The sequence below is a fragment of the Astyanax mexicanus genome, chromosome 1 (genome assembly GCF_023375975.1).
Source record: "Astyanax mexicanus isolate ESR-SI-001 chromosome 1, AstMex3_surface, whole genome shotgun sequence".
Lineage (NCBI taxonomy): Eukaryota > Metazoa > Chordata > Actinopteri > Characiformes > Acestrorhamphidae > Astyanax > Astyanax mexicanus.
In genome coordinates, this window is record NC_064408.1 from 11,495,386 (window position 1) to 11,518,818 (window position 23,433).

At 35.4% G+C, this 23,433-nt stretch overlaps 2 protein-coding genes across 2 annotated transcripts in view; one reads left to right on the forward strand and one right to left on the reverse strand.

The window, feature by feature from the left end:
- Nucleotides 1-12,317, forward strand: part of pigl (phosphatidylinositol glycan anchor biosynthesis, class L) — a 58,200-nt gene extending 45,883 nt beyond the window's left edge. The window contains exons 5-7 of the mRNA XM_022665750.2: nucleotides 1,854-1,885; nucleotides 4,061-4,194; nucleotides 9,772-12,317. Of these exons, the coding sequence (XP_022521471.2) occupies nucleotides 1,854-1,885; nucleotides 4,061-4,194; nucleotides 9,772-9,900 (295 nt within the window). The 3' untranslated portion in view covers nucleotides 9,901-12,317. The remainder of the gene's footprint in view (nucleotides 1-1,853; nucleotides 1,886-4,060; nucleotides 4,195-9,771) is intronic.
- A 696-nt stretch (nucleotides 12,318-13,013) lies between these two features.
- cenpv (centromere protein V) lies at nucleotides 13,014-23,194 on the reverse strand. The gene is made up of 5 exons (XM_022665829.2): nucleotides 22,965-23,194; nucleotides 19,108-19,206; nucleotides 17,960-18,029; nucleotides 15,850-15,964; nucleotides 13,014-13,464 (listed from the first exon to the last, which is right to left on the reverse strand). The coding sequence occupies exons 1-5, from the start codon at nucleotides 22,988-22,990 to the stop codon at nucleotides 13,325-13,327; spliced, it is 450 nt and encodes a 149-aa protein (XP_022521550.1). The 5' UTR covers nucleotides 22,991-23,194; the 3' UTR covers nucleotides 13,014-13,324.
- Between the last annotated feature and the right edge of the window lie 239 nt (nucleotides 23,195-23,433).

Consider the following 23,433-nt stretch of genomic DNA (forward strand, 5'->3'; position numbering starts at 1 on the left):
GGAATGGATTTAGAACTGCCTCTAATCTCAGAAAAGCCCAGATCTTGAATTGTGTGCAGATCAGAAAGAGAGAGTTTATGTATCTGAAGGGATTTCTATTTTTGGCTCTAAAAAAATCCTGGGTACATTGACAGTGCTACCGGAGGATATGGCCCCAAAGAATTATAAACATAATATATATAAGAGCACTTTGGCATTATATGATTACTTCACTACTGAAGTACTTAAGTACTAAATACTGTATCTTTATCTACTGGAGTATTATTTTTACTTCACTACTTTACTTAAGTACTAAAATACTGTATCTGTATCTACTGGAGTATTATTTTTACTACACTACTAAAGTACTTAAGTACTAAAATACTGTATCTGTATCTACTGGAGTATTATTTTTACTTCACTACTAAAGTACTTAAGTAGTAAAATATTGTATCTGTATCTACTGGAGTATTATTTTTACTTCACTACTAAAGTACTTAAGTACTAAAATATTGTATCTGTATCTACTGGAGTATTATTTTTACTACACTACTAAAGTACTTAAGTACTAAAATACTGTATCTGTATCTACTGGAGTATTATTTTTACTTCACTACTGTACTTAAGTACTAAAATACTGTATCTGTATCTACTGGTCTATTATTTTTACTACACTCCTAAAGTATTTAAGTACTAAAATATTGTATCTGTATCTACTGGAGTATTATTGTTACTACACTACTAAAGTACTGAAGTACTAAAATATTGAATCTGTCTCTATTGGTCTATTATTTTTACTTCACTACTTTACTTAAGTACTAAAATACTGTATCTGTATCTACTGGAGTATTATTTTTACTTCACTACTAAAGTACTTAAGTACTAAAATACTGTATCTGTATCTACTGGAGTATTATTTTTACTTCACTACTAAAGTACTTAAGTACTAAAATATTGTATCTGTATCTACTGGAGTATTATTTTTACTTCACTACTAAAGTACTTAAGTACTAAAATATTGTATCTGTATCTACTGGAGTATTATTTTTACTTCACTACTGTACTTAAATAAGAACTCTGGTGTAAAATTTACTTTTGTTGTAGGAAAACATGATAAAAGTACTTACCTTTGATGAATAGCACACCTCCGTTCTCCCACAGCGTTCAGAGATCTAGAAATTTTAACAGTTTGTCCAAACACCTTTTAGACTGGGTGATATGGAGCATAATTTGCTCTGATAAATCACTTTCTCCACCGTTATCCAGGATTAAAGCCCTGACATTTAAATCGAGGCACTAATAACTTAGTGCACATGAAGCTTATTAAAAACCTCTGTTTACATCCTATAACACTAGCCTCAGCTTCGAAAGCCGCCATTACTGAACTGAAAATAACATAGACATATAAACAGCTCCATAGCTTGGAGCTGAAGCTAGCGTTATAGGATGTAATAAGAGTTCAGAAATCAATTTTTGGTGCAACAAATCTGGTTTTTAATCACAGTTTTCATGCTTCATGGCATGTTCTCCTCCACCAGTCTTACACACTGCTTTTGGAACTTTATGCCACTCCTGGTTCAGAAATTTAAGCAGCTCAGTTTGGTTTGATGGCTTGTGATCATCCATTTTCCTCTTGATTATATTCCAGAGGTTTTCAATTTGGTAAAATCAAAGAAATGTATTTTTGTCCATAGCTGTATGGTGTATTCAATTCTATGTATTTTATATAATACAGTAAAATACAGTGTTAAATATAAGCTGCATTAAATGCTGCTGAAGTATACTGATCTGTTTTCACTACACAGGTTTTAATGTACAGTAAGAGTTCTTGTTCTTTTGCACTAAAATGTCTTATTTTTTTCTTCTGTCCGCAGCCATCTAGCATCTTCCAGGAGAATACCAGAAGGTAAGATTTCTGTCTCTGTATTAGCAGCACATTTCTCCTGCAGATTAATTAAACTTAATATACATGCAGTGGTCCTGACTGTATGTCTCACAGTTTCTTGGTAAATGGCGCCACCTATTGTCTGCTTTCATTGAGAGTGCTGAATGAAATTTCTGAAGGGAAGCTATAATTATATTGTCAGTTACAGTGCACAGCAGCAAGGGGGCAGCACTGAATCATTGCTTTTAAAGTGTAAGGAGAAAAGACTTTGAGTGCTCTCACATGCAGCAGCATCAGTGAAGTTTGATGCTCTGAAGTTTATAGCTTAGTTATTGATCAAACTATGCTTTCAGATCCGTTCGTAAAGATGACAATCAGATATACAATACCACTGAAAGTTTTTTTTACAGTGTAGAATAATATAAAAAAAATCTTAACAATTAACACATATGAGATTATGTAGTAAACAGTTTAAATTTTAAATTGTTAAAATGGTTTACTTTGTAAAAAGGAAGTTAGTTAGGTGCATATACTAGGGGTTAATTTTCAATTTAATATACTTTACAAACAAATATACATTAAATATACTTTCTCTGTATTTCCAAAAAATGTATTTTTAAGCCATGCTTTAAATTAGAACTCCGGTGTAAAATGGACTTTTGCTGTAGTAAAACATGATGAAAAGTACCTTTACCTTTGATGAATAGCACACCTCCATTCTCCCACAGCGTTCTGAGATCTAGTCATTTTTAACAGTTTGTCCAAAAACACCCTTCAGACTGGGTGACATGGGGCATAATTTGCCCTGATAAAATCACTTTTTACACCGTTATCCAGCTCAAAGTAGCTCCACACCTCCTTGCTAGAATCTGGAGAGCCCTGACATTTAAAACGAGGTGTTAATAACTTAAAAAGTGCAGAAGAGGCTTATTAAACAACACTGTTTACATCACATAACGCTAGCTTCAGCTCTGAGCGCCGCCATTACTCCTGGTGCCAGCTACTGTGCTAATCCAGAGTGCTCTCTGGATTCTAGTAAGGAGGTGTGGAGCTACTTTGAGCTGGATAACGGTGAAAAAGTGATTTATCAGGGCAAATTATGCCCCGTATCACCCAGTCTGAAGGGTGTTTGGACAAACAGTTAAAATTTCTGGATCTCAGAACGCTGTGGGAGAACGGAGGTTTGCTATTCATCGAAGGTAAGAACTTTTTATCATGTTTTACTACAGCAAAACTAAACTAAATCTCCTTTAAACTTATACATTGTATTGATCAAAAAGTGTCCTTTAGTTATTTTTTCTAGTAGCATTAAGGTACTTTTATGTTGTGTTTAAATATGGCTTATTTACAAATATTAAACCAAACTACGGCTCGCGGGCCATTTGCGGCCCGTTTCCTTTTTTGGAGCGGCCCGCGAGGTATTTTAGAAATAGAATAAAAGTTGGCCCGCTGTTAAGCAGGTTTTTATAACGTGAGATTCTGGCCCCCAACAAAAAAAGTTTGAACACCCATGTTTTAGGGAGTCTGTCACACGTGTATCACCATTGGCTGTTAAATTAAATTGGGTTAAATCCTGAGGATCCCAGACTGTAACTTGACCCAGAACCTGGGGGATTTTGTTTATGAGTAAGTCTGCTAGGCAGGGGAATAGTGAGTAGATTCCCCCAGTACTTAGACTGGAAATACCACAGTGGGTAAATATGACTGAGGTTGAAACTCAGTGCAGTGCTGAGATTTCAGTTTCAATATCAAGATGATTCAGGAAACACTTCACACACACCCCCCCTCCTCCCTCCTCCTCCTTTCTCTCTTAGTTTCATATCAGCTTCTCATAAACTCTGAGATGAACCTGAACCAGGTTTCTCTTTCTTTCTAAAGTGCTGCTGGAATTGTTAGCTATCTTATACTGTGACAATACTAAGATCAATAAGACCCCAGTAATTTAAACCTCCATAAAACGATTATAATTTAATTGAAATAAACATGTTATCAAAGTTTATTTAGCCGTTATGTTGGGTATATCCTCCTGAGACCCGGACTTTTGCTTTGTGTTCATTCTTCTAGCTATTTAAGATTAGTAGGACTTCAAACTAGTATAAAAACTAAACTGTGTTTAAACTGTGATTAAAAACCAGGGTTATTCCACCAAATATTGAATTCTGAACATTTAAAACTTTATGATTTTTTCTCTCACAGGTTGCCAGGTTCTCACTCTGCGCACCATCAGCATCCTAAGAAAGTACCTCTCGATCCTTGAACTGCCAATCAGCTGGATGTTATCATCTTCGGCCTGCTGTGTTGTAGGAGCAGAGGAATACAGGATAGCTAAGGTGAGTAAATATGCTAAGAGGGATAGAGCTCTGTTCTAACTGAGTAGTTTGAGAAAAAAATTATATATATTGACTCAGAACAACATTTGCAGAATTACAGTTAATCACAAAAAAATAACTTTTTTTTTCTGTTTTTCTGTTTATTATTAGTTACATTTAACCAAAGGTGAAGAAAAAAATATGCATGCAATGTCTGAATTACAGGGGTTGGACAATGAAACTGAAACACCGGTCATTTTAGTGTGGGAGATTTCATGGCTAAATTGAAGCAGCCTGGAGACCAATTCATTAATTGCACATTGCACCAGTAAGAGCAGAGTATGAAGGTTAAATTAGCAGGGTAAGAGCACAGTTCTGCTCAAAATATTGCAATGCACACAACATTATGAGTGACATACCAGAGTTCAAAAGAGGACAAATTGTTGGTGCACGTCTTGCTGGTGCATCAAAAGCCACGGTATCCAGGGTAATGTCAGCATACCACCAAGAAGGACCAACCACATCCAACAGGATTAACTGTGGACGCTGTAAGAGGAAGCTGTCTGAAAGGGATGTTCGGGTGCTAACCCGGATTGTATCCAAAACACATAAAACCACGGCTGATCAAATCACGGCAGAATTCAATGTGCACCACAACTCTCCTGTTTCCACCAGAACTGTCAGTCACCACAATAAATTGGTGTGGTCTTAAACCAGGTGTTTCAGTTTCATTGTCCAACCCCTGTATACACATATAACAAAAAACTGATCAGTTATCACCTAATATTTTAAATAATATAACAACAGATTTCAATGGCATGTCAATTATGTTGTATATTTAAATTTCCTTGTTTTTTTTTTTTTTTTAAACTCAGCAGTGTTGGGTCCTGTGTTTTAATTTTGTCTACTGAAACAACAGTAAATGTAATGTGGAGTAACATGTTTAGGTTGTAAAATCACTTTTAGTTGGATTTAAATAATAATAAACAGAAGTACAGAAAATATTTAGTTTTTTTTGTGAACTTGGTCACTATAGTGGTGGGCTTTGATTAATTTTATCAAATTTGCCCCAATATTAATCCCGCTTCTCTGCCTTTGCGTATCGGTATTGAATTTTTTTAAGTGATACCCAGCCCTGGGCACAGCAGTGTATGGTCATATTCATGTAGTATGTGATAGCAGTGGCAGCCTATCATCTTATGTTTTAAACTTTAATAAAGCACACATCAGATACTGTATTAAAAATATCATAAATCATGTTCTTTTCTATTTTCTTGCCAAATAACTACTATACTAACTACAATTCGTATAACATTTAAAGTTTAAATACAGCTAATAGAGCTCAGTTATGCTATAATAAGTCTTAATATATATTGTGTTGATTTGTTGTGGTCTTATTACTGATTTCTTTGAAGTTGCTATGTGAAAACATTAGTTAAAACATTAGTAAAAAGTAGGGGTGGACGATATGGCCCTAAAATAATATCACAATATTTCATGTTAAAAAAAAAAAAAAAAAAATACATTATATACTGCAATAAAAAAAAAATATATATATATATATATATATATATATATATATATATATATATATATATATATATATATATATATATATATATATATATTACATACAATATAATACTGCACACCCCTAACTGAGATATTAAAAAATACAAGAATTTTATCAGATTTGGAACAGAAGTCAATGATCCAGAATGTCATGATAATAATAATAATGCACTCCAAATATCTCCATATATCCAGGATTAAAGTAAAATAAATGATACTGTACAGATATAGTCTGTCTCTAGTAGATATATAATGGGACATGGGATGGGTAATATGGCACGATATTTCAGGGCATGATATCGTTAGCGATATTTAAAAATGTTGACGATATTATCGTGTATGATAAGATATGGCACACCCCTAGTACAAAAATAATATATACAACTAATTGTATTTGTTTTGATTAGTTTTATTTAATTGTATTTGATATGATGATGATTTAAAAGGTATGCTATCAGATAGTATAATGCTTCTGCATTGATGTAGCTGTAAATGCACATACTGCTCGGCTGTACTGTCAGTACTAAGTTCTTTCTAGCCATCTGTGAGTGACGTCTTTACCCGGCTGAGGCTCCTAAAGCCGGACCTGGCTCTGCTGAAGGCGGTCTGGCAGCGGTGAGGATCTATACAGATGGTCATATGGTTTAGCGGTAGCGTGTGTGCGCACATGTGCATACTGCTGGTGCCCTTGAACCAGGCCCTTCACACAGCCTGTGGGTGTGCACGGCCGTCTGCATGCCTGCTTCAGTCTGCTGGAGATAGTGAAGAACCTGTTGATCCAGATGCTTTGAATAGAGGAAACTGCTGCAGTCACAGAGTCACTGTGTTTCCTAGCATATGATGGAGTGATGTCACGTCTATTGAGAGTGGAATTTTTGTTTTAGGCAGGGACGGTTTTGGCACGTACTGTAGCTTTGCTGCCGTAACTTCTTAACCCTTAGAACCCTACGGGTGATTTTTCCGTCCAAAATCACACCTTGACTTCTCTTCTTAATTAACCAGGAATCCCTTCACACATTAACATAATCGGTTAATATATAGGATTAGAAAGGGTGGAACTTACTCTTTCTAAAAGTAGCGATGACATCCCAGTGCAGTAAAGCTAAATCTACAAGAAACCCATTGAGAAAAACACCTAAAAGAGTGAATCTCCTTCCCCAACCAATATTATTTACCTTTAGTGCTTCAAACATATTTATATGATGTTTCAAACCAAATAATATCAGTAAATAAAGACTCAAAAGTGTCCACAGAAAAAAAAAAGTTTTGTGATAAAAAAAAGTGTGATACTACCTGCTTTACTCAAACTAAAGCTAGGTATGGTGTGCGCACTACTTTATATAGTTTTTATTTTACTCGCACATTTTTACTAAGTACGGTAGTTATTTTGCACTATACATTTTTATTTATTTAGACTAAACAGTTTACGTTTTTGTATATATACAGAATGTTTTCTTTGTGTGTCCTGATCAGAATACTGAAAGGCATAGGCTGCTCTGAGTGTCAGGTTTTTAGTATCTACATGTATCCTAGAGGTGTGATTATTGATTATCAAGAAAAATAACTCTGCCTGATGCTCTCTCTCCATGTATTTTGTCAAAGTAATAATTAATAAGCCATGTAATGAACTCAAATCATCAATATTCTTATGCTTTCAACTCATAAACACTCTAGTCTAACCATTTTTGATTTTTATCTTAGGTGTGAATATATTTAAAGTCTATACATTAAAAAAAAGTGATAGAAAAAAAACAGGCGCTTGGTAAAATTTTGACCAAAACATGATCAGTTCCAGGACAATATAACAATTCTGCTTCCTTTTACATTTTAAATTATTATATTTTTGAGCAGCCGTATGGCTTCTAGAGTAAAAGAGCTCATGCTCGTGTGTCTGTCTGATATAATTACTGTGTTATAAGACCTGAAAAAAACGAGGAACTGACAAAAATCAAGAAAAAACACACTAAAACAGCCTAGAGTTCAAAGGGTTTACCTTAGTAACAAAACAGAAGTAGAAGTCCAGTCTAACCCTGAGTTCACACTGGCAGGTGATTTAAAGCCGCAATCTGGCCACAAGCAGCAAGCATTGACCTTTCCATCAGTCATTAAAAGGCCAGATGTCTCAAATTACTAGCATATAATTGGTCTTGCTCTGTCTAGATGGGTAGGATGACTCTATAAAGAGTAAAGGGAGTTAGATAGAGACGTGCTCAAGGGAACGTTGACTAAAAATACTGCTATTTCAGGGGATCAAACTACCAACCTAGCAACCTTCTGGTCTCAAGAGCATTTCTCTAACCTATAATCCACAGCTGCCCCAATAATAGTACTGAAAATAGCATTATTTAATAACATTATTGTTATTAAGTACAGTCCTTGGTAACAAAACAGAAATTGAAGTTCACTCTAACCCTGCATTCACACTGTAAGGTGACAGAGCATCAAGTGATCATTTCCTATTGGAGGACACGATTTGTAGCTGCGACCAGGCGACAGAGCAACAAGCAACAAATCGAGATAGATTAGCCCTTGTTTTAATCAGAAACAAAGTGAAAAATCTTGATTATCTTCATATTTAATTATTAAGGATGGTATATTCAGATTAGGCAGCAAGTGAACAGTTAAGGTTGATGTGATGCATGCAGAAAAAAGCAAATGTAAAAAAACCTGAGACAGTTTGAAATGGACATTACTGTGATAGTAAAACAACTGGAATATCCTTAACAGTATTAGCCTACTTATAGCATACAGTGGTATAAAAAGTGTAGGCCCCCCTGATAATTTTCATGATTTTTCTTTATTAATCATTGGTTGTTCAGATCAACAATTTCAGTTAAATATATCATATAGCAGATGAACACAGTGATATTTGAGAAGTGAAATGAAGTTTATAGGATTTACAGAAAGTGTGCAATAATTCTTTAAACAAAATTAGACAGGTGCGTACATTTGGGCAGTATTTAGTAGATCCTCCTTTTGCAGCTTATAAACGCTTCCTATAGCTTCCAATAATAGTCTGGTTTCTGATTAAAGGTATTTTGGATCATTCTTCTTTATAAAACATCTCCAGTTCAGTCAGGTTTGACGGTTTCTGATCATGAACAGCCTGCTTTAAATCACACCACAGATTTTCAATAATATTCAGGTCTGTGGACTGAGATGATCATTCCAGAATGTTGTACTTCTGTGTTCCTCTGCATGAATGCTTTAGTAGATTTTGAGCAGGGTTTAGTGTTTAGGGTCGTTGTCATGTTGAAGTATCCAGACCCAGCGCTTTAACTTCAACTTTCTCACTGATTTTTAAACATTGTTCTTCATTTCCTCACTCTGTTCCTCACAGTGGAAACTGCAGCTGAAATCTCTAAGATCTGAGCTTTTTGTATCCTTCCTCTAAACCATGATGTTGAACAATCTTTGTTTTCAGGTTATTTGAGAGTTTAAGTGTTTTGAGGCTCCCATGTTGCCACTCTTCAGAGAAGATACAAAGAGGAGGAAAACTTGCAATTGGCTTTTTAACCCTTTCTCATAATTGGATTTATCTGTGTATGTAGATCAAGGGTCAATAAGCTTACCAAACTAATTTTGTGTTTCAGAAATTAGTGTATTTAATGTATTAAATTTAATGTATTTAAATCAATAAAACAACACCTTTTTTGCCTTATTTTGTCTGAAGAATTTTTGCACACTTTCTGTAAATCCTATAAACTTCATTTCACTTCTCAAATACCACTGTGTTCATCTGCTATATGATTTATTTAACTGAAATTGCTGATCTGAACAACCAATGATTTATAAAGAAAAATCATGAAAATTATCAGGGGTGCCCATTTTCTGTAAAATCTAATTTATCATCCAGCTTAGTCCCAGCGTTTCTAACTAAGATGAAAACACGGTTTCAGGAGGTCTATTCTGCGCAGCTCCACCCATTGCAGTATTGAAACCCTACAAACATGACTTTTTCTCTCCTCCATTCTTCTGTCTGTCTCTCTCGTCCCTCTCAACATTGTCTCTCTGTTCTGGAATCAGGAAGCCATGCTGTGTCACCGCTCCCAGCTGCTGTGGTTCCGCCGGCTCTACATTCTCTTCTCACGCTACATGTTTATCAACACCTTCAAAGCCGTCGCCGTGGAGACCAAGCACGTGAAGATCTATTAACTGAAGACTGGTGATTCAGGTTCTCTCTGAAATACACTGATACACTGTGCTTGGTTCTGTAAGACCAAAACCTAAAGCACTTAAATTTGCACTATATTACCAAGAGTATTCGCTCTCCCTTCAAAACCATTAAACAGTAAGGTTTTAATCACTTCTATATACACAGGTGTATAAAACTAATAGTATAGTCATGCAGACTGCTTTTACATTACATTACATTACATTAGTGAAAGAATGGGTCTCAGGAGCTCAGTGAACTCCTCCAGCACTGTGGTACAGTGATAGGATGCAGCACCTGTGCAACAAAAAGTCCAGTTGTGAAATCTTCAGGCGAGCGAATACTTTTGGCAATATAGTGTATATAAATAAACACTACACTGCATCCATTTCACAGAATTGTATTAAGGCTAAACTGTGTTTGTAGGTCATTTTATGGTTTTCAGTACAGTAGTGTTGTCTTATTACATAAAAGTAAAATGCAAAGTGTGTGCTGTATAGACTTAAAGAGAGTAAACCCAGTAGTTCTTGGTCAAAATGTGACATTTTTTTGCCATCAGCTGCCGGAGCCCTGAGAGAGCACAATAGGGCCTTGCTCTCTCTTGGTGGGTACAGTTGATGGCGCTCTTTTCTCTCATCACTCCAAAGGGTGATGTTGATCAGCACAAAGCGTCTGTGAGCTGATGTATCAGAACCAAGTCGTTGCGCTTTCCTACAAGTGCACTGTGATGCTACTCGGTAATGCTCCATCAGCAGCAGTTTGAAAAGAGGCGGAGTCTGACTTTGCATGTATCGGAGGAGGCATGTGTTAGTCTTCACCCTCCTGGTGTGTTTGGGGCATCAATAGCGATAGGGGGAGTCCTAATGAGTGGGTTGTGTAATTGACCGTGTAAATTGGGGAGAGAGAAAAAGAGACATTTTGAATATATAATACCTGTCAAAAGTTTGGACAGACCTTTTCATTCAGTGTTTTTCTTTATTCCATTATTTAATTTATTAATAATAAAGACATTAAAACAAAAATTAAGGGACACATATTGAATTATGTAGTAAACAGTAAAAGTAAGTATTTGTCCTCCACATTAATCCCCAGATCTAAACCTGATGAACTGAGATGGTGATTTGAGGTGATTTAATTGGGATGAGCTGGAGCTTCAAAGCGTGAAGAAAAAACAGCAACTATTATTTCAAAAACATAAAACTAAAGGAATGAAAAGAGGTGTGTCCAAATTTTTGACTGGTACTGTATACACTGTGATTATATCATCACTGTCAAAAAACTAAAATAAAAAATAGGACTAATCTTAATTTTTTGCCCTTTTTTTTTACTTAACAGACATCATATTTTTAAAATAAAAATCCTATTAAAATGAGAACGTATGAACATCCACATCTGTATGAGGTAGTAAGTTGTGAGGTGCTATCTTGCGAGTGAGTTTGAATACTGGTCAGTGTGTTTCACAGCAAAGTGACATGAATTCACATATATACTTAAATACTTAAAGAGTTAAGGTGATGTCTAATAAGGCATGCCGGATGGATGGGACATCTCATAGGGGCATAGAAGGCATTATCACCCACAGTGGACAGCACAGTAGGTGGTAATGATCGCGACCAGTGGCATCTGTCTAGAAGTGTCCGTATGAGCAGTGAATTGACTTGCAAAAAAAAAAAAAAAAAAAACAGATCCACATTCAATACAAGAGACCTTACTCGCACATTCTACAGCTCAGGGCAACATTCCTCAATGTTCTAGTTCCTGTCCCATGACTTTTGGCACGTGTGCATGTGTGTTTGACCAAGCATTCTGATCATGGACTACTAAATTCATTCTAATGTTATACAATTCCTTTGCAGGCAAAACACTGAGAAACTCATGAGATAATCAGGCCCTTTTCATGACTTATTACTATGATAAAACAAATAAAATGTCAATACTGACGCTAAAGCACACACACACAAATCTCAGCCAGTATAATTCTGTGAAATAGATTAAACTAAGCTTTAATTTTGATGCATTTACAGATCCTCTTATCTACTGTTACTGTAATCCCTTAAAGCCCCGTTCACACTTCCCAATTCAGACATTCAGAGCATGTAAAGCCTTTCACACTCCATAACCCTATAGAGTTTCACTTCTCTAGAATAACAATACAATGCTTTTTACATTCAAATATTCCCCTCAACTTTTAACTGAACGTCCAGAAAGGCTCTGTATGGCTGTAGGGAGGGGTCTGTGTGAACAGTGCTTTCTTTGTTCTGTACTGTTTTTAATGCAGTGTTCTCATACTGTGCCAAAATGCAATTTGTTTTGCATTGAATGTATATGTGAATACTGTCTGTAAATAGTTTGTGTTCATGTTCTTTCTATTGAGTGCACAATTTCCAGAATAAATACTTCCATTTGAACGTGGGACTAATCCAACGTCTTCGGCGTCATCTTTTATTTGATGATCTTGATTCATTATTAGAAGAGCTCTGCTGAGGTAAATTCATTATTAGAACAGCTCTGAGGTAAATTCATTATTAGAACAGCTCTGAGGGAAATTCATTATTAGAAAAGCTCTGCTAAGGTAAATTCATGCTCAGAACAGCTCTACTGAGGGAAAATTATTATTAGAACAGCTCTGCTGAGGAAAATGAATTATTAGAACAGCTCTACTGAGATAAATTAATTATCGAAACAGCTCTGCTAAGGTAAATTCATGATTTGAGTATAAATACTTCCACTTGTATGTGGGACTGATCCACATACAAGGATCAGTTTCTGAGGTACATTCATGATAAGTTTAGCACTAGTAAGGGGCAATTCATGGTTAGAAGAGCTCTACTGAGGTAAATTCATGATTAGAACAGCTTTCCTGAGGTAAATTCATGATTAGAACAGCTTTCCTGAGGTAAATTCATTATTGGAACAGCTTTCCTGAGGTAAATTCATTATTGGAACAGCTCTGCTGAGGTAAATTCATGATCAGAATAGAACTTCTGAAGTTCCTTCATGATTACAATAGTTTACTGAGGTAAATTCATTATTAGGATAGCACTGCTGAGAAAAAAATTATTGTACTTTGTGGGTTTGTTTGCTGGGATAGTAAAAAGCTTAAGCGTTCAATAAATATTTTTCATAGTTTTGTATTTGTTTTTATTTTAAAAGCAAGAAAAACATACATTTGGTCATTTTAATGGATATAATGGTGAACAAAATGACAAAACTGAATTTGGCCAGGTGTTTTGCTGTTTCACTGATGAGAACAGCATGTCTGAAGGTAAACACTTTCTTTTCCACATGTTGTGCAACACACTTTAAAAGTAGGACACAGAACAGCAATAACAGGTTCTGTTGTGAAGAGCTGATTAACACAGTCAGAGTCTTCAGGTCTCCAGTAGAACAGTCCAGGTTGATCTTGATTTGCTCTTGTTTTGTGGGTCAGTTGGTTCCTGGTGCTGGTTTGGACATGCTCTGGATTGTCTTGTGCTTCTCCATGCTGTCCTCCCAGTTCTCCCCACAGAAATCCTCAATCGTCACGCTCTTAATGGTTCCAGGGTCCAGGCAGTGTGGAGCTACACCTAGGAGAAACATGTGACACAAAGGATATATACGTACATACAGTCAGTCAGAATATTATGACCACTCAATGTCAGTTTTATCAGCTCCTCTAAGCATATAGGAGCGCGCTGTAGTTGGAGCACAATGGTCAGGAACACCACAGAGCAGCTATCATTATTATTTTGGTGGTGGGTGATTATTATTCTCAGCACTGCAGTGATTAGCACTTATTAGCATGATGGTGGTGTATGAGGTGTTAGTGTGTCTTGTGCTGATGATACAGGTGGATCAGATACAGCAGTGCTGCTGGAGTTTTTAAACACCTCAGTGTCACTGCTGGACTGAGGACAGTCCACCAACCAGAAATATCCAGCCAACAGTGAGGGACTTGTGAACATATTCTTAAGCCTTATCCGGATGGGATTAGTATCTTAGGAGGTCGTCTGTGAAAAATATTTCACACTTCTACTCAATCAATCAACCTACCTTTATTTCCACTCGGTAAATACATTGAGGGTAACCCTCATTTTCAATGTAGCTGAGCTTACATAAAGTTAAAGGGAAATTTAAGTTTAAATTATAAAAACAAGCAAACAATATTTGATTTAATTAATCAAATATAAGATTTAATTAAGAAAAAATAAATAATTAAACAATAAAAGGATATGTAAACAGGCTAAAATGTAGAGCAATAAAACAAAGATATAAATACGTAGAATAATAAAATATAAACACAGTTAATGAAATAAAGGACTTATAATAACAATTATAAAAAGTGAATGATGGAACTAAAATAAATAATAGTAGTAAGTAAAAATATATACATAAAAATTAAAGAAAGACTTAAATAAAAAGGTAAAAGGCCAAAAGTAAAAGCAGTAACAAAACAAATAAAATGATGAAATGAATAAAATAAATTAAATAATAAGGGCTAAAAGGCTAAACATAAAATTCGATTAAAAAAAGACAGAATAATAAAAAAAATAACAAGGTAAAAGAAAAACTCAACCAAAACTAAAACTGCTCAGTGATAAAACTCTTGCATCTGGACTGCAATTAAAAACAGGAGGACCAGTGAGTTTTTAGGTCTCTGTCACATGATAGTATCACGTTCAGTAGCTCCTCCATTTCCACTCGCTGTTGTGTTTACATGGATCTCCGTGGAAACACGTGCCCAAAGTGTAATTACGGTGAGTGGCAGTGGACAAATAGATATTTTATTAAACACGAGGTGACGAAACTCAGAGATGTGCGTCCGAACGGGACTAAAATTATCGGAGGACCACAGAAAGAGTTCAGCGAAAAACAGTAGATAATTCAGCCTGTAATTTTCTCAGACGATATATGAAAAAAACATGTGGTGGTCAGTCCGGACAGGAATAAAATCACAGAGGACCCCCATAAAATAGAAAATTACCCAGGACCCCCTGAGAAACTAATCCTGTCCGAATATGGCTTTAGGCCCAATCCCATTTCACCCCTTGGCTCTATCACTTAGCCCTACCCCTCTGTTTTGAGTGTGCATGTCTAGGGGTTTGGTGTACTGATTCTTGTTAGTCTGGAGGGGTAGGTTGGAGAAGTGTTAGGCCTACATTGACCTTAAAACAGAGGGATATAAGAATCACAGGCAAGATGACGATGGCACAAACAACCAAAGAAACTCCTTGTTAAAAATGATGATAACCATTATATGACCATACTTCATATAGTGTAAATTCAAGCTTTTATGGCTTTTTCTTCATAACAAGCATTTTAAAATATTGCTCGTCTCAGTAGCTAGCTATCTAACTTCAGCTAGCTAGCTAGCTAACTTCCTGTTCCACCTTAAATTATGCAACAGATGAATATAAAATAAGACGAGAATAAATTAAAGTTAATTTTAGCTCCTCATCACAGAGGAATTTAGGAATGGACAATAATAATTAATTGCTGCACTACCTGTCCCCTTATTTTGGATGACTATTTACATTTCAGACTATTTTCTTCAAAAAATCTTCAAGACCAGAGATGAGAACCACTGCTTCATCATGATGAATCTAACAAAAGCGCTTTTCAACTAGAAAGTAAAAATATAGTACGAATATAAACAGCCATATTTATGACCCACTTGTATATATAATGCCTCATTGTATTGTCCATAGATACTGTATACCATGTAACACTTTGTTAAAGATAATTAAGTAAGTAAGTATGTAAGTAAGCAAACTTAAAGTAAAGTAAAGGAAGGGAACACTATGCTATAGAGGGTTAACTTAACATTTCAGCACTGCTTCATGTTTGTCCACAAACAAGGGTGTTGTGTGTGTAAATAGCACATTTGGTAACAGCCATGTGATCTTCCTAAGTCCCTCAGGCTCTGCAGGAGTGTGTGTGTGTGTGTGTGTGTGTGTGTGTGTCTGACCTACCAAATCCATCAGGATTAGAGCGCGGTGTGTAGAAACTTTGGACTCCGCAGGTCTTGCAGAAGGTGTGCTTGGCTATGTGAGTGTTGAATGTGTAAGTGGTGATGTTCTCTGACCCCTGAAAGACACGTGTCAGACACGTCAATAAAGTTCACCATTAACCAATAACTCACCCACACTGTATAACAGCTGCTCAACAACAGCAGCAACCGCGTGAACTCACAAACCCTGCCGGATGTTCCAGAAACCTCCACCTACTGCTTACTGGAAACTGCAGATACAGGTCTGTGTTCTGGCCTGTTTATCTTGACTGCAGGGAACTCAGTTTACAGCCGGAAGTTCCACAGAGTTCCAGACCTTAAAAGACTCGAAGGAACTGGAATAAATGTCTAAATGTATGTAGACGCCTGCTCACCCAATGATCTATCATTTAATCAATGTTAATTTTTTTTATTTGTGCTGGTAAAAGCCTTTAATCTTCTATAAAGGCTTTTCACTAGATGTTGGAACTAGAGCTTAGATTCTCTGCCCATAAAGAGCTATGGTGTTATAATCACAGTATAGGTAATAGGGATGCAAATTATCAATTAATTCATTAATCATTGGTTGATTGGCCTTATCGATCGACTTTCAATTAATTGATAAGCAGCGTTTTTCACCTGAATTTCAGTGTTTCAATAGGGCATTTAAAAATACCAGCTAAATAGTTAAAACTTCAAAGTTCAAAAAGTATATATTATATTATTATAATTATATTGTATTATATTATATTATATTATATATTCCTCAAATAATTATGCATTAGGAAAAGAAAACACATGTTTTTTAGGGTATAACAAAATACATTCTTTAATTAAAAAAAAAAAAATTAAGGACTGGCTCAGTTTTTGCGTTTTTGTAACATTAGACATATTTAAAAAAAAAAAAAAAGAATAGAAGAAATTAAATAGAGAGCCAAACAGAATATTATTGAGCCTATAGATTATGAAGAAACTGCATCTAGGCTATTAATTAGGAAATCCTCAACAATCCTCAACGCAATGAGATCCTGAAACCCTGTACCGTCAACTGTGTTGATTGGCATCAAATCTCTCTGGATCATGCTGCATATCCTCTCTGTAATGCCCTCCGCCCTTCTCTCGTCACACTCTCGCCTTCCCAGTGTAGCTGTGACGGTGTTCAAATCATCATCCCTAATCATTTGCATCCCTAATAGGTAAGTAACCAAGTGATATTGTTAACAAAAATGAACAAAATAAAGAAAAATGAAAGTAAAAAAAAACATTTTTGTTAACCGAAACTAATAAAAACGGTAATGAAAAGAAAAAAGTTAACTAACTGAAACTGTAACTGAAATTACTGATAGAATACTCTTGTTAGAAGTACACTGCTTTGAGAATTTGATTGTATTCAGGTGTGAGAGCTTATTACTGAGTTAAATACCATTTTATTAAGAATTATGAATTATAGGCCCTACTATAGCTATCTTTAGGTAAGCCATCAGCCATGTGTCATGTGTCTTTGCTATTGTAACCACGAGAAAAGTACACCTTGCGTGGCTCGAAACACTCAAAAGGCAAGTACTAATATACATTGGCGTTAAAAAGTATTTCCCCCTCTACATTCTTGTTTTTGCATTTTTGTCATACTTACATTTTTCAGATTATCAAACAAATATAACATGAGTACATATAAAAAGCACTTTTTAAAAGATGATTTCATTTATTGAAGAAAAAAAACTATCCAAACAAATCTAGCCCTGTTTAAAAAAGTGTTTGCATCCCTACATATTTTTGTTTTCATTTTTGTCATACTTACATTTTTCTGATTATCAAATATAACCTAAGTAAATAAAAGTAGCACTTTTTAAATAATTATTTCATTTATTAAGGAAAAATAACGATCCAAACCAATCTAGCCCTGTGCCCCCATACAAATTAACTGTGATTAATCATACTTTTTTTAAAAAACTGAGTTTAATTTCACTACTAAACACAACCAGACCTGATTACTGCCAATCTTTTTTCTATCATTATTTTAAAAGCATGCTCCTTTAGTTGACTAAGTGCATGATTTATATCTATATCTCTGAATCAGAAGGGAATAAACGTACCTGCAGCAGGGTGAAGTGGGATTTGGGGACGATAAAGTGGCGGTTCTGCTTCTTAACACAGATGCTGCAGCTGAGAAGAGAAACATTAACAATAGAAAATGTGGAAAATGTGAAATACACAAATGTAAACACATTTAGCACACATTTAAGATAGATACAAACCCAATTATTTAACCACATTTGAGCCACATTATAAAAGTGTAAACACATACAATATTGTAATTCTGCCCTCTCTTAATCTTAACCTTTAAATAAGAGTAAAGTAAAAGTACAGTTATAGCTAAAATTATAGCTGTTATTTGATATGCAAGGATGATGCCTGTTTACATATTCGAAAGTGTTTAACTGTATATAGTTTTCTTAATCATATTTTACAGTCTAAATTGTATGAGCTTTATTATTAATGCGTTCCACATCAGACCACTATGAATAAATCTGTGACCAGCGTCTTGAAAATCCAATGAATCTCCAGTTACTTAAACTGAGATCTGTTTGCTGACTGAATTAAAACATGAAGATTTGTTCATTACATGCCAATTATCTGTGTTGTAGGTTACACTGGAAGGAGTTCTGGTTGTTTTGGAGTGGTGGATGTGTTTTTAGCTTTTAGATGTGGAATAAATGTGTCTCAGATCCGATCACCTCCTGAAGTGTATCTGTTTGTATATCTAGGTCTGTTTACACTTGTGTTTTTATGTGACTTTGGTCTGATCCAGATATAGAGAGTTATTGAAATGAAAGATTTTGGCCTAAGGCATTAAATACATTAAATAGCCTAAATGTATTTTGTCCTGCTTTCCAATGAGAAAAGCATTTGTAGAACTACAATTTAAGAGTATATATTGAACACTGGATGTTTTAGACTTCCCAGCAGACACACCAAAATTGTTCAACATATATTATATTAACTTATTCATAAAAAAAACAATGACAAATCGTTTCAGTTGCCAGTTATTCAATTTATGCCTGGAAAACAGTCCTTTTGACTGTAATTACTGTACCTTTTACTCACTGTCTGACAACCATGTATCTGCAATATACAGTACACTATTCAGGAGCTGATGGAATAGGGTCAGAGAGACTCCATCCTGCCTCCGTCTCTGGTGTGAACGTGTGAACGGCTGCAGTTCTCAACAAATGGGCCGTACTTGCAGTTGAATACGTGCAGATCTGGAGCACTCCACACCTCAAAGCGAACGGCACCACAGTGGCAGCCCCCCGTGTGCTTCACCAGAACCTCCTGCTTCCTGAGAGAGTGAGAGAAGATCTGAGGTCAGCATAAGCTCTAAGAGCAGCTGCACCAACACACTGCAACACAAGCATTCCATACTGTCTACACCAGCGATTCTTAACTGGAAAAAAAATACAATGGAAAAAAATGTCTGATTTTATACTAATCTTTTATATTGGGAAAAAAGACAGATGTATGTAATAATGTATTCTTAATGCAGAGAAATGCAGAGAAGTAAATTTTCAAACTTTGTTGTCTTTTTTTGTTTTGTGCAGTTTTGATATTTAATTTTACTGTGGTAACTTCTATACATGTTCCTCCTCAGTTTCTTAAAAAATGCCCATAAATTCACTTTGCATACATTTCATGGGGAAAAAAATAATTATCCTTAATTGTATTTAAAACATATTGATAGATAGATAGATAGATAGATAGATAGATAGATAGATAGATAGATAGATAGATAGATAGATAGATAGATAGATAGATAGATAGATAGATAGATAGATAGATAGATAGATAGATAGATAGATAGATAGATAGATAGATAGATAGATAGATAGATAGATAGATAGATAGATAGATAGATAGATAGATAGATAGATAGATACTTTATTGATCCCCGGGGGGAAATTCTTGGCATCCAGCAGCAGGTTACACAATACACAAGGTTAAAAAAGATAAAATATAAAATATAAAGATACATATAAATACAATCAAATAAGAAATAGAATATACAGTGTAAATGTACAGTCTTCGTGTGTGTGTGTGTGTAATGGAGATGGAGAATGGAGGTAGTGCAGTTGAACACAATAGACAGTGAACACCAGTTGATGTGCATAATGTGAGGATAACTGATGTCAGCCAAACAGAAAGTGCAAATACACAGTTATATAATAATTTAAATTAAATTAAGCAGTGCAAAAGATACGTAAACAGTAGATGAATTAACTAGTGAATGAACTACTAGTGCAAAATATGGTAGAACTATAAAAAGTGTTCTAGGCATCAGCAAGTCTGAGAGTGTGTCCATAGCTGGGGGTGTGTCCATGGTGTGGCCAGAGTGGCCGGAATGAAAAAGTTTCACAGAGTCTTTAGTTTGCTGTGCTGAGAGGAGTTGAACAGTCTTATGGCCTGAGGAACAAAAGACTTTCGGAGTCTGTCTGTGGAGCAGGACTGGGACAGCAGTCTGCCGCTGAATGAGCTCCTCTGCCTGGTGATGGTGCTGTGCAGAGGGTGGTGAACATTGTCCATGATGTTCAGCAGCTTGCTGAGGGCTCTCCTCTCTGCCAGTGGTGTTAAGGACTCCAGCTCTAATCCCAGCACAGAACCAGCTTTCCTCACCAGCCTGTCCAGTTGTCCAGCATCCCTCTTGCTGATGCTGCCTCCCCAACACACAACAGTGTAAAAGAGGACGCTGGCTACCACAGACTGGTAGAACATCAGGAGGAGTTTCTGGCAGATGTTGAAAGCCCTGAGCCTTCTGAGAAATGTATAATATAAATATATGCTGTAAATATACTAGCAGATTTATGTACTTACTTAAAATCTATTAAAAGTTAATTAATATTATGCTTTCATCAAATGTTTAAAAGTAAAATTTGATCATACTTATAAAAATTACAATATAGTGTATTTAAAAAAAGATATAAAGATATATACTATAAACTATACTTTTAGTTGAATGTATTTCAATATACTTCTAAAATACTTATTTCCAAATATACTTTTGTACATTTTTTAGAAATAAAGTAAATCACTACTATTAATTTTTAAAAATTTCAATTCAAAAAGTCAATTTGTAACATGCTAAAAATTGTAGTACAGTATATTAAAATATATTTTTATACCCAACAAAGTACACTAGAAGTTTGCTACCTACAAAAGACAGGAACAAGAAGCATATTTATACTCTAACGTAAATATATTTAACATCAATTCTTAATATATTCCTATCATACTTAGTGTATAATAGTGATACTCATTAAATGTATTATAATTTTACTGTAAGCATATTTAAAATATGGGGTTACATACGTGAAGTAGTTTAAATGTTTAAATGTTACTTAAGTATATTTAAAATAGTAATTTTAGTACAGTTAAGTACACTTAGTACAATTTAAGTAATACTTTTTTATACAGTTAAAGTATAATAAGTACAAAAAACGCTCTATTTAAATATACTGATTAATAATGTGGCTACAAGAACACTTTAGTGCACTGTGGTATGATAATGCTTAGTATACCTTAATCTATTTTTTTCCCACTACGATATGTGTCTATAAAAGTGGATCGTGACTTAATGACCATGAGAAAATGTGGGTCCTGGGCTGAGACCAGTTGAAAACCCCTGATCTACACCATCTTCATATTCCCATCAGCCCACAGTCACTGAACACACTGATTCAGAAATAAAATATCTGCCCTTACATCTCTGTATTAGTTATTCTGTGACTCATTTCTGGCTCTGAGTCAGAGCTCAAAGTACACTGAATTCAGAGTCTGCTGACTCTACACTAAGGGCCAATCCCATTTCTCTTTTGTACCCCTACCCCTTAGAATAGAGTTATAAGACTGAATAAGTGAAATAAATGAATTTCCCTTATAACCCTTATTACCCTTAATTGTTGTGCAGGGCTCTCTTAGAGTCAACAGTTTAAAAACATTATAAACCTGTAAAAAGTTTATAACAGTTTAAATATAAAACATTTTTATATACAAGTATTACACAACCAGCAAAAGAGTTGTAATCAAAAAATATATAAAAAAACAATAGGTTATTATGACATTAGGATGGTAGGATATTATGTGTTACACCTTAGTCAGCATATAGCATTAAATGAAGAAATATTTAATACACATTTTCAATTATTCTGTTTTGCCATCAACCTGACTGTACATGGAAAAAAACTGTAAAAAAAAAAAAAAGTGTGTTCGATGCCTAAATTATCTCATCCCCACTCATTAGGCTCTGGTGGCCACGCCTTAGAACCTCGTTTTAATGCATATTTATTTTTTTATACATGATGTCACCTTAGTGGCTTAGTACATTTACTTTCTAAAACAGGGATTTTTATATATGTTGTTTTAATTGATATATAAATGATATATTTTTTTTTAACCCACTTACAAGTCCAATTACCCAACCCCCTCATTAGGTGATGCCCCAACACCAAGAGGGTGAAGACTAGCACATGCCTCCTTCGATACATGTGAAGTCAGACCCCGGTTCTTTGCAAAATGAGTAGCATCACAGCGCTCAACAACTCGGTTCTGATACATCAGCTCACAGACGCCTTGTGCTGATCTACATCACCCTAGGAGTGATGAGGGGAAAGAGCGCCATCTATTCTCCCAGAGAGAGAGCAAGGCCAATTGTGCTCTCTCAGGACTCTGGCAGCTGATGGCAAGCTGCATGACCAGGATTCGAACCAGCGATTTCCTGATCATAGTCGCAGGGCCTTAGTCCTAAGGACCACTCGGAGCCCTTAATAGTGGATTTTAACACTTGTGTGATTGTGATTGTTTCTTATCATTGGGTACTGATTATGTGTGATTGGCAAGACAGAGGAAAAGATTTGTAATCTGTAGTTTGTAGTTTAAATTGAAAAAATAAGGAGTACAGATATATTTCCCTATAATTAATTAAGCACACAGCTACTTCCACACCAGTGTATTTAAACTACACATGATTTGATTGTATATATGGGCTTTATTAGTAGATATTTCAGCAGTGATTGGAGTTTACAGTGTAAATACAGTCTCACTCCCTACCTTCTGTCCTCCTCAGCGGCCGCCATGCTGCTCTATAGCACAGTTCCTGCCTCAGAGCTTCGGTCTGGGGTTATTATCAGCGTGTTTACAGGTCTACAGGTAAAAAAACAGCCGCTATAAGCTCCTAGTCTCTTCTCCAAATAAGTATTATTATTATCACACTGTTGCGAAAGTGGTGGAAGATCTGAGGAACAGCTGAGTCACGTGGCCACGTGACCACTGACTCCTCAACGACTCGTTCTACTCAAACGAGTCTTTACAGTTCAGATGAACCGACTCGTTTTCAACTGAATCACACACACACATCTATAGAGACCACTTCAGTTTCTGAATCAGATTCTCTGATTTTGCTATTTATAGGTTTATTTTTGAGTAAAATTAACATTGTTGTTTTATTCTATAAACTACAGACAACATTTCTCCCAAATTTCAAATAATAATATTGTCATTTAGAGCATTTATTTGCAGA